The sequence below is a fragment of the Cydia fagiglandana genome, chromosome 25 (assembly GCF_963556715.1).
Source record: "Cydia fagiglandana chromosome 25, ilCydFagi1.1, whole genome shotgun sequence".
NCBI lineage: Eukaryota > Metazoa > Arthropoda > Insecta > Lepidoptera > Tortricidae > Cydia > Cydia fagiglandana.
Window position 1 is genome coordinate 7,945,546 of NC_085956.1, and position 12,390 is coordinate 7,957,935.

General features: G+C 41.4%; 1 protein-coding gene across 1 annotated transcript in view; it reads right to left on the bottom strand.

The window, feature by feature from the left end:
- LOC134677132 (phosphatidylinositol 4-phosphate 5-kinase type-1 gamma-like) overlaps window positions 1-12,390 on the bottom strand; it is a 69,173-nt gene that overhangs the window by 53,848 nt on the left and 2,935 nt on the right. Inside the window, exon 3 of the mRNA XM_063535591.1 lies at window positions 6,492-6,630. Within this exon, the coding sequence (XP_063391661.1) occupies window positions 6,492-6,630 (139 nt within the window). The remainder of the gene's footprint in view (window positions 1-6,491; window positions 6,631-12,390) is intronic.

Consider the following 12,390-nt stretch of genomic DNA (forward strand, 5'->3'; position numbering starts at 1 on the left):
ATAACAACAAATACTAAAAACAGAATAAAATAAAGATTTAAATGGGGCTCCCATACAACAAACGTGATTTTTGACCAAAGTTAAGCAACGTCGGGAGTGGTCAGTACTTGGATGGGTGACCGTTTTATTTTGTTGTTATAGCGGCAACAGATATACCTCATCTGTGAAAACTTCAAATGTCTATCACGGTTCATGAGATACACCTTGGTGACAGACAGACAGACGGACTGCGGAGTCTTATTAATATGGTGTTTACTCTTTGGGTACAGAACCCTAAAAATGACCACCCTATAATGTCATCTTTTTGTATTTATTTAGGACTTTTTGCGCCACTTGCACCATCCCACTAACCCGGGGTTAGCCGGTTAAATCGTTAACCCAGCGTCAAATTGTACTGGTAACCATGGTAACTCCAGGTTTAACCGGTTGACCCCGGGTTAGTGGGATGGTGCAAGTGGCAAGGAGGCGATGAGCCGATGAGGCTTGTATGGTGAATTTTCTCCAATCTTGACCGTTAAAAGGTTAGCTATTGACTATCGTTGGATCTCGTGTCTGGGGGCCTACCGCGAAAACCGAAAATCGAAAATTGCGAGGATCTTTCTCTGTTACACCAAGGTAGGCGTAAGTAGTGACAAAGAAAGACGCCCGCAATTGGCGAGCTTCGATTTGCGCGGTTATTACAGTCCTGAGGTTTACGAAATAATCTGTCAATAAAGTGAACGTTAAGCACAGTTGCCTTCAGTTCAGATAAATCGGAGCGGTCAAGGCACTCACAAATATCTGAACACTCCTCTATTGTCAAGGCGTTCGAGTGAGTGTTCAGATATTGTGAACACCTTGGCCGCTCCGATATATCTGAGTGCGACTGTATAATCCTTCCACTGGCCAGAGCATCGATTTCTGCTAAAGCAATCTGTACGTACTTTAGTGGAATCCGCAGTGAAGGAAATCTGGCGCCTTGCCTAACGTCCTAAGGGGCTGTCCATAAATTACGTCATCGATTTTTGACGATTTTGGACCCCCCCCCCCCCCCCCGATAATCATCCAAAAATCGTGCTTGAAATGACCCCATTTCCTCCTACTTCATGCTACCGTCATCCGATGTCCAGACCCCCCCCCCCCTAATTTGAAATGACGTAATTTATGAATAGCCCCTAATACATACTTGTATATCGGCCTGTCTAGTCCTAAAACCTGGGTTTGACCATAGAGAAATAGTAAGAATAGAGTGCTCACTCCATACATCCATTTACATACCACAACGACTAATATTTTCCCAGTCGGCATTAGCATCGACTAGCGGAATAATCCTACGAATATACTACGTTTGTAGTTTAGAAAAAAACCGGGCAGGTGCGAGTCGGACTCGCGCACGAAGGGTTCCGTACCATAATGCAAAAAAAAAAACAAAAAAAAAGCAAAATAAAACGGTCACCCATCCAAGTACTGACCACTCCCGACGTTGCTTAACTTTGGTCAAAAATCACGTTTGTTGTATGGGAGCCCCATTTAAATCTTTATTTTATTCTGTTTTTAGTATTTGTTGTTATAGCGGCAACAGAAATACATCATCTGTGAAAATTTCAACTGTGACAGACAGACGGACGGCCGGACGGACGGACGGACGGACGGGCGGACAGCGAAGTCTTAGTAATAGGGTCCCGTTTTACCCTTTGGGTACGGAACCCTAAAAATGTATGACCATCATATAGGGTCCTACCACAGTTAGAGGTAAAGAGAAGGAGATTACCCAACTAAGCTAAAAACTGCCATTATAAGGCCCATTTACAAACAAGGAAGCCACCTCGATTATACTAACTACCGGCCTATAGCCATTCTGTCAATAATGAATAAAATTGTCGAGAAAGTTCTAGTCGAACAGATCAGTACTTTTTTAGAAACAAACGGCATTATTGCGGATTCGCAGCATGGGTTTAGGCCGGGCCGAAGTACAACAACGGCATTGTCCCGTTTTGCCGATACTGTAAATGGATATCTCAACGATAGAATGCATGTTGGTATGTTATTTATTGACTTCAAAAAAGCATTCGACACTTTGGACCATAATCTCTTATTAAAGTCGATGTCTGAATGCGGAATCCAAGGCCCAGTAAATACCTTCTTTAAAAGTTACCTAAGTGACAGAACCCTGCAGACTGTTGTAAACGGAGTGTCCGGTGAGCTCGCGTGCGTGACGTCTGGTGTGCCGACTGGGTCAGTCTATGGCCCGGTTGGATACATCATGCATGTCAACAGCCTTAGTAATGTCATACAGTACTGCCAGACATACATGTATGCTGACGATACATGTCTGATATATGCAGACAAGGATCTACATGAAGTCGAAAGAAAAATACAAATCGATTTCGATAATATTCTAATGTGGTCACATGACAACGGAATTATCTTAAACATAAACAAAACAAAAATAATGCACGTGTGCTCGCCGTTCATGCAAAAAAAAGGTTCACAAATATCAATTGTTGGTCATACCTACGGCTGCCTCCATAATGATAAAACTGCCTGTACCTGTACTCGACTGGAATCCGTAAATGAGTATAAATATCTTGGGCTAACGGTAGATGTCAATTTTAGCTGGAAAAATCATATTTACTATCTATGTAATAAACTTAGAATATTGATAGGGAAATTTTACCACCTTCAAAACGTAGTCAGCAAAAAAACACTGTTTGTAGTTTACCATGCGCTAGTAGAATCATTAATAACCTACGGTCTAAGTGTGTACGGGAGGACCTTTCCTACCTATATAAGCAAGATTAAAACATTACAAATAAGGTTTTTAAAAATGCTTGTAGGTAAAAAAGAAAAGAATAAGTGTAAAGGTGACTACGATCAGCTATATGGGAAGTGTGGGGTCCTCCCTGTTCAAGAAAAGTTTAGGTATCTTGTGGCCGTAGACCAATATGGGTGCAACGACCATAAAATGCCTAGACGGCTAAACGATAGGTTGTTAAGAGCTGACAGGCGTGCACAAATTGCACAATATCTCGAACCACAATGTTGTAATTACTATGGGGAAAGAACATTACACTATATAACTCCTCGGATTTATAATAACATTAGATTTCTGTCTGTAAATGAAAATATTACAAAAGCAGCGTTTAAAAGAAAGTTAAAACTGGAGATGTTGGAAATATACTTACCTAAAAAGTAATAATTTCAAATACATACTTACCTAGAAAATTATAAAATCATTCCACAATCATGTACATATTAAAATATCAATAACAATATAAATAGTTAAAAAATGCATGCTTTCTTTTCTACTAACAATAGTATATAAGTCACGATTGTAAACATTTACCTTAATATTAAGTAAGAGTTGAGGGCGGCGCGGCAACAAACTGGTTACTCCAGTTTGGCGCATTTATTGTATAAATGTATCATTGTAATTGTTTATATGAATAAAAAAAAAAAAAAAAATACTTAAAAGTACGGAACCCTCGATGGGCGAGTCCGACTCGCACATGTCAGGTTTTACTGCCATAGAATATCTAAGTCACACTACACACCACTAACATGAAGACAGGCACAATTTAGCTATATTTGACAATATGTGTAACAGTTACAGTCCACTAGGTCGAGCGAGACGCGTTTGCGGACTGCGGACCAATTTTACGCCAAATTGCCCAATTTGGGGACAAGTAACTATGTCATACTCTGCTAATGGACTGGTTTTCACTGGGTACGTACATGTCTATACAACTCTACATAAAAAAAAGCTCTGGTGGCCTAGCGGTAAGAGCGTGCGCCTTTAAATCCGGAGGTCGCGGGTTCAAACCCCGGCTCGTACCAATGAGTTTTCCGGAACTTATGTACGAAATATCATTTGATATTTGCCAGCCGCTTTTCGGTGAAGGAAAACATCGTGCGGAAACCGGACTAATCCCAAAAAAGGCATGGTTTCTCCTCTAGGTTGGAAGGTCAGATGGCAGTCGCTTTCGTAAAAACGTGAAATCACGGGATTAGTTGTCAAGCGGACCCCAGGCTCCCATGAGCAGTGGCTAAATTCCAGGACAACGCGAGGAAGGTGACGTACAAGTCTACACAATTTTAAGGTTATTTTCTTTTTGTGTATAACAATATATCAGTATTATTGTTTACGTCCGATGGCCAACACAGACACATTCTTACACAAATTGACTAAGTCCCACGGTAAGCTCAAGAAGGCCACGCTAGGCTATATTAGCAGGGATGGCATGCCAATGACATATTTCTTTCGCAGCAGTTTCGCTCATCTAAATTGGGCCATATTTATCGTCCATAACAGACGTCTGTTTCCATTGGAGTGCCACAACAATATCAATGGTTTCCGGTGCACTCCCAACCTTGCAGCTAAAATTAGCCAAAGCCAGTGCTGTTCATTTAACCAAAGTACCTAGCATACCTATAAGTACTACCTACCTAAAGGGGCCCACAGATTACCAGTTCGCCGGACTAATCAGCCTGTCAGTTGTTCGGAACTAACACCTTTTGCGTTTAATTGACTGGCTCCTCGCACCCAGCACGATTGCCCTGTCTAGACGGCTTCGTCGAACGACTGTATTATTTTAAAGACTGAGTTGAACCTTTTGGTTAAAATATAAATCTTAAGAATACAACTACGAAGCCTTTTGGCTACATTTGAACACACCGAAGTCCATTAAGGGTCACCCCACATTTAGCGTCTTTCGCGAGCGTCGGCGTCTACAACTCTATGGCCGCTGCTCGACGCAACGACGACACAACTGCGCAGCGACGTCATTTTCCATAGCGCTGACCAGACGCCGACGCTCGAAAGACGCTAAATGTGGGGTGGCCCTAATTCAGTCAGTTGTATATAGGAAGCACTTAAATCTAAACACTATTGCAAAACCCGTAAATCATGAATTTATAGTTTGATAGAGTTCGGATAATATCAATGGTACCCTGTACACTTAACCTTGTGCGTTGCGGCTAAAATTAGCTGTCAGTACTGCTAATTTAACCCATATAGCTTGTTTAACGGAGCCGTGGCAAGTACGCAAGGTTAGGCTGTACTAACACTGAGAGAAAAGTACAACAAAAACACACTTAGAATTACAAAAATAAACTTAATCCGGGGACAAGGAGAGTTAACTAATAGGAACAAATTGACTTTTGCAATTTCTATTAGTTCTTGCAATTTCTATTATCTGTTTGTTGAAATTATATTTGGGATTACTGAGCTGTGTGTAGATAATAAATAAACTTTACAGAAATAGTGAAACGTCCATAGTTATTACTAAAACTTCATTTTTTCCCCCAGTACAGAACTGTTTTTTAATTCCTGGCGATGATTTTTCTCTCAGTGTAGGCTGTACTAACACTCTCTACTGAAACAGTACCTATAGTCTGTATCTTTAGGTATTTAAATATAAGTAAACAAAATCTACCCCCAAATAGCACCTAAAGCAAATTGACGGTAGATGAAAACATTACACGATCAAATAATGTAGGTTAGTCAGATCGTTCAATGACAGATGCAGGCGGTTTTGTATTTGGTTGGTTAACCAATAAATGTTATTTTTAACTACCCGAAAATGTAATTTTTTTTTATTATTATTTAAATGCCTAAAGACATTTAAATAATAGTAATTTAAATAAAAGTTATAAATCAAAGTCCCCCGCCGCGTCTGTATCTGTATGTTTGTTCGCGATAAACTCAATAACTACTGAACGGATTTTCATGCGCTTTTCACCTATCAATACTATATAATTCGTTTCCCCGTGCGAAGCCGGGGTTGGAAAATCGAAGAGGAAGTATGTATGTTTATCGTTTACAAATTGCCCGTCATCCCAAACAATAGGTACAATAAAAACCCTTGCCCTCATAACACACTTTTTCCACAACTAGATTAACCACCACATAGAATCCGCCTAAAATTCATCACGGACTCGAAAATAACAAGGATCAATAATCGAAACCTTTTTAACCACAGTATAAGGAGAGTGGCGGTGCCGGTGGTGGCCCAGTGGATATGACGTCCGACTTTCAATACGGAGGTCGCGGGTTCATAAATATTCTCCATCTGTTTCTGTCTTTGGCGGTGAGGAGTCATGTGAACTGCGGATTCAAGAGCGGTGCGGATCTGGTCAGACCAACGTATTGAACTGCGTCCACGTCCAGGCCTTTTCCCATCCACTTGGGGAGGTCACGACAAGGAGGACGATTGCCTCCAATGTCACGCCACGCTTAAATGACTCACCAAGTTGTATTGAGCCCATGATCTGTGAGGATTGGATCTTCTTGTATGTGATCTCTCCGCCCTCTCCGACGCGCCGGTGCCCGATTTATCGGTCCGATTTATATGTTAGGCTCATGTGCATAATGAATTCTTACCAAGTTGTATGGAGCCCGTGATCTGTGAGGATTGAATCTATTGTAGGTGATCTCTCCGCCCTCTCCGACGCGCCGGTGCCCGATTTACCGGTCCGATTTATATGTACTCATGTGTATAATGAATACTTACCAAGTTGTATGGAGCCCATGATCTGTGAGGATTGGATCTTCTTGTAGGTGATCTCTCCGCCCTCTCCGACGCGCCGGTGCCCGATTTTCCGGTCCGATTTGTGCACCTTGCTGATAGCACCCAGGGGGCCCACCGCCGGCTGTTGACAATATTTTCTTTTAGTAAATTATCATTAGATAGTTTCCAAAAGCATAGAGTTAATAAAGACTAAAATCCTCATTTAGACGATTTTAATAACAACGATTTTAATTAGTGAATGACCCCCTTTTAAATATATTTAATATTATAATAATAATGCCTTCGAACGATCGCCTTGAATTAATTGTTATTCTGTAGTTAGCATTGTATTATTGCATGTTTTTAACTGTCTAAATGGGGCTTAAGTTGTGTTTGATCTACCTATGCACTCTACAATTTCACTTCATCGGGGCACGGTTTTTAAATTTATACATTATCATACAAAAGTATGCACAATTTTGGAATATTTTAAAATTCGGCAGAGGGGTAAGGGGTCATCCATTAATTACATCACACGTTTAGGGGGAGGGAGGGGGTCAAGAAAATGTGACATATTGTGACATGGGGGAGGAGGGAGACACAAACTTTGTGACGTTACTTTAACTTCATCAGTAACCGAAAATTTATTTAAATTATTTTATTCGCTGTACATTTAAATAACAAGTTTTTAAAACGATAATCGTTTTTATTCGTTTAATTTTCTTTCCTAAGCAGTTTTAGGTTATTATAAAATTACTAATATTTATATCGTCAAAAATATTTTGATAAAATATTATATCCGGTTATTAAATTCTCAAAGGGTCCTCTGTATTTATTTTCATATCCTCAAATATCTATATAACAATACCGGTAGTGTATAAAGAAGCGAAAACGTGATATTTTGTTTATTATCATTGGCTTTGTATAAACAATCATAAAACATATACAGGGTGTTTGGTACATCGTTTGCCAAATTTAAACGGCAGATAGGTTGAGTCATTTGCTATAGTCAGACCGTAAAAGTTTGCAGCGATTTTAATAGCCCACGCAGTACAAGTGTCATTTTAAACGTCAAACTTCTACGAAATTATTACGTATACATAACACTTACACTGCGTGGACTATCAAATCCGCTGCAGACTTTGTTTGGTGCGACATTAACTTCTCATGCCTAGAAAAACAAAATTGGTCATGGTTTTTTTCACTACCACGCAAGTAAAAATTTGAAATTTACAAAAACTGGTAAGTATAGAAGTGAAAAAAAAAAGTGCGCCAAATTAAAAATTTCTAGGCCTGAGAAGATAGCAAATGAGTCAACCTATCTGCCGTTTTAATTTGGCAAACGATGTACCAAACACCCTGTATAAACATCTTTGTTTCAAATTAACTAGGCCACTTGCACAAGAGTTAGCGTGTAGCGGTGAATCATCAGGTCAAGTGATAATAAAAATAAATTATGGTGTTGAATATTTTTAATTTGACCACGAAAAGGATTAGCAGTCATGTATCACTGTATCTTACAAAACAAAGGGGGTTTTGCCGCGTCTGTCTGTTTGTGTGTAATATATGTGACGTTCCACGGGAAAAGGTACCTTATGGCGGCTGGCGCTTACGTCGCGTAGCACCGCAATAGTATTGGAAGGGCGTTAATAATAGCGTAAGTGCCAACCGTTATAAGATACCATTAGCCGTGGGATTTCACATAATATGTTCACGATAAACTCAAAAACTACCGAACGGATTTTCATGCGGTTTTCACATATCAATAGAGTGATTCTTGAGGAAGGTTTAGGTGTAATTATATTTTTTATGGTTTTATGTAATCCGTAGAGCTGCAGAGATAGCTGACCCCCCTGCAAACTAATTTCTATGCAGGGGTGTCAGGTTATCTCTGCAACTGACTGTTTGTACGGTCAGCCAAGAAAGTGGTCTACCACTTTTCGACTATATCAATCAGATGATAGAGTCTATCTGATAGACTATCAATCAGATGATACAGTCGAAAAGTGGTAGACCACTTTCTTGGCTGACCGTACCTACTCTATACTTCGTTTTTTTTAGCATTAGAAAAAAGGTAAACAATCTTGACGTGTCTTTTAACTGAAAAACACGTTTTAAAAATAAGTCACGGCAAATATGTAACAATTATGAATCTAATACGATCATTTGTGTTCTTCTGCTTTCATAAGTAATAGTTACTGATTTTCAAAAAGCGTTTTTCAATAAAAAGACATGTCATGATCGCTTACCTTCTTTCAAGTTCTTTCTAATGCTAAAAAAACGAACTATACATAATGTTTGAAAACTTACGGCGGTATGTGCTCCATATAGACACCGAGATACTGCAAATCGCGCCTCTGTGCTAAACTCGACGAAAACCTTCACTGATTTTGATGTTTCAAATAAGTACATAGTCTCACTGAAGTCACTGGTGCATTTTAAAACTCTCGTGCAGTTAGACAACGGTTTCACCTTGAATTTTTAGTGGCTATTGGCGACATGTTTCGGGCCCTTCGGGGGTCCTTCCTCAGGCTCATGTGCTCGCGGCGACTGCACTTCGTGCACGAAATTCAAGTGAGTGAAACCGTTGTCGTCTAAACAGTTTAAAATATGTCTCACGAATATTTAATTTCAACTCTCGTGCATTAATAGATGAAAAAAAACTTAAGTATCACTGAAGTATTATCAGTTTTAAACGCAAGTACATAGAATTAGGGCACTTTCTTAAGATTTTTTAATAAAAACATTTCTATTACTATAGTCTGTATCTTTAGGTATTTAAAAAAGAGTAAACAAAATCTACCCTCAAATGTCTTCTTAAGCCAGTTGAGGGTAGATGAAAACATTACACGATCAAATAATGTAGGTTAAATTCAGGTCGATCAGTGACAGATCCAGTTGGTTTTGTATTTGGTTGTTTAATCAATAAATGTTATAACTACCCTAAAATTTAAAAATTATTTGTTGACAATGATTTTAGTACCTAAAGATACAAAGTATAGTCTTTTGCCTACAAAGTTCGACGCGTTACTGCCACAACACGATAGTTAAGTCTATTTCGGGTAGTACCATGAATTGTTTAACAGTTAACCCACAAAACCAACACACTTATACAAGTTATTCATGTGATCAATAAGCCAATCGACTTTGTAACATTGGTTTCATCAGGGCGCGTACACACTGTCGGTGAAGGTCACGGTCTGGTGTGGATGGATGCGACCTTATCTTGCATAAGGTCAATCGGGAGAAGTGCGAATGGCAAATTACCAGGGCAACCATAAATGTTTTTAGGGTTCCGTTCCGTACCCAAAGGGTAAAAACGGGACCCTATTAAGGCCTGCGCAAACCGGCGGAGCGCAGCGCAGATCACTTTAAAATTATCAATGCATTTTCTTCCCAATTTCAATTACCTTCAGGTATAAATTTAAATGCTTTGAGACCGACCTCGGAGCATCACGGAGGATTGTTACTACGTGGCATCGAGGAGCACGCTAGAGGATACCGCGGCGGTAGGCGCCGGCATGCCGCGGCATGCGCCGAGGCCTCCCGAGTGCGTCGGAGTAGCGCCGGGACGACGGGGGAGAACTCGTGCACACTAGTCACTAATCCCTTGTGATAGAGTACACGCGGCGGTATGCCGCGGCATCCCCCGGCCTGCGCCGAAGTGCTCCCTGTTGCGCCGGCCGCCAGCGCTCGGGCTGGCGGGCGCTCGCGGTATCGCGAGGGGTTTTACCTCGCCGGTGTGCGCTGCGCGGCGTAAATCCTTCTCGGTGATCTGCGCTGCGCTCCGCCGGTTTGCGCTGGCCTTTACTAAGACTCCACAGAATAATATATAGTAAATATTGAAGTGGGGCTCCCATTCATTAACAAACGTGATTTTTTGCCGTTTTTTGCGTAATGGTACGGAACCATTCGTGCGCGAGTCCTACTCGCACTTATCCGGATTATTTAAGATATAGGTGCAAACGAGCAGACGAACCGCCGGATGGTAAGCAATTACCATTGCCCATGGACACTTGAAACGCAACGACACTACAACTTGGCGCGCCCCGCTCACGCGCCTGTGTGTCGGAGGCTTAAGATGGGGGCGATGGTAGGTAATTGCTTACCATTTCCATTCGTAAGTTTATACTACACATGTTTATGTTAATGTCAGTAAACAGTGCCTAAATGTAGCCTCATAAAAATAACATTTTCCAACGCAATCCTTATCAGTTGTTATCAGGCGGGACGGAGAAACAATCACGGCCATGTTAGTTGTGTGACTCACTCATCTCAATTCATGCAACATTTTGATACATTCATGTTCATTAATGACGTTCAAGGTCATGTTTTGTGTCTTGAGAGAACGGAAGTCTTCATATAAAACACCGATGTCGAAACATCGAGTATATTGAAATTGAAATTGAAAATATTTATTTCAGATTTGCATCCATATTTGTTAGTATAACTTAGGAACTAATGTTAATTTTTACACCTAGTATATGTACATACATTAAACTATAACCTAATCTATTTTCTAAATTTAAGAAAGCCTATAACTTGGCGAATCCAATGCGCCAGTATAGGATTCTCAGGCCTTTCATCCAGAATGCTGTTGGTACTGCTCCTAAGCCGACCCATCATCGAGACGATTCTCTTTCGCATAACCGCATGGAAATCGTCTGTATGGGCCTCGGCGAACATGCGCGATGCGCTACACCATGAGGGCAGCCCCAACAACATTCTGAGTGCATTATTATATTGCACGCCTACCTACCTACCTACCTACCTATATACCTACGCCGCTTATCCCGGTCCTGAGACAATCTCATATCTCATCAATGTGATTGTGTGTGTGAACGTAGGCTCCATAATGTTTTTTTTGCAACACCTATATTTTATATTACGTCTCTGTTTCCGCTACCCAAAGGTTGTCTGACTGAAGGAAGAGATCGCTCTTTAGCGATAATACCGCCTGTTGTCTGCCTCTACATTTAACCAATTGTACTTTTCTTTTGTATCTTTTTACTGAGGTATGCCAATAAAAAAATCTTCTTTCACCTTCCAACCCAGAGGGTAAACTAGGCCTTATTAGGATTAGTCCGGTTTCCTCACGATGTTTTCCTTCACCCAAAAGCGACTGGTAAATATCAAATGATATTTCGTACATAAGTTCCGAAAAACTCATTGGTACGAGCCGGGGTTTGAACCCGCGACCTCCAGATTGCAAGTCGCACGCTCTCACCGCTAGGCCACCAGCGCCAATAAAGAGTATTCTATCTATTTATCTATCTATCTCATCCAGAAGTGACGTGACCAACAATCTTCCGAATGTCGTCCACCTAAGGAGCCACTAGTTTACAAAGTGTTAAGTATTTGGTATTATTAAGATGTTAATAGTTATAATAATTAACCTAACTTAAGACGAAAAATAAATAAAGAAATAATAATTACGTGAAACAGCCGTGTCGCTGTTCCATTGACCCCAACATACCTAATTGCTGTACCCACGCCTAAAAGTCTACTCTTGTTAGGTCATCGAACTCTGACACAATAGATATTTCTAGCGTCATTATTATGATCATAAAGGCTTGGCCACATACAGAGCGCGACGCAGCGCCGCGTCCGCGCCGCGTCCACGCCGCGCGACCGCGGCACATGCTAACAGGTTACCGACGTCAAACAGACTGCGTCCCGCCGGTATCACGCCCCGCTTCTGTCGCGCCCCGCGCCGCGCGGCCCCTTGCGTCCGCGCGGCGCGTGCGCAGCGCTGCGCCGAGCGAACGCGGCGGCCCGCCGCGTCGCGCAAGGTCACATCAGTAGGATCGGACGTTAGGCAGCGAGCGGTGCGCCGCGTTCCCGCGCGGCCGCGCCGCGTTCACGCGCGCCTTGAGGGCGTGTTGAGAGCGTGAGGCCGGCG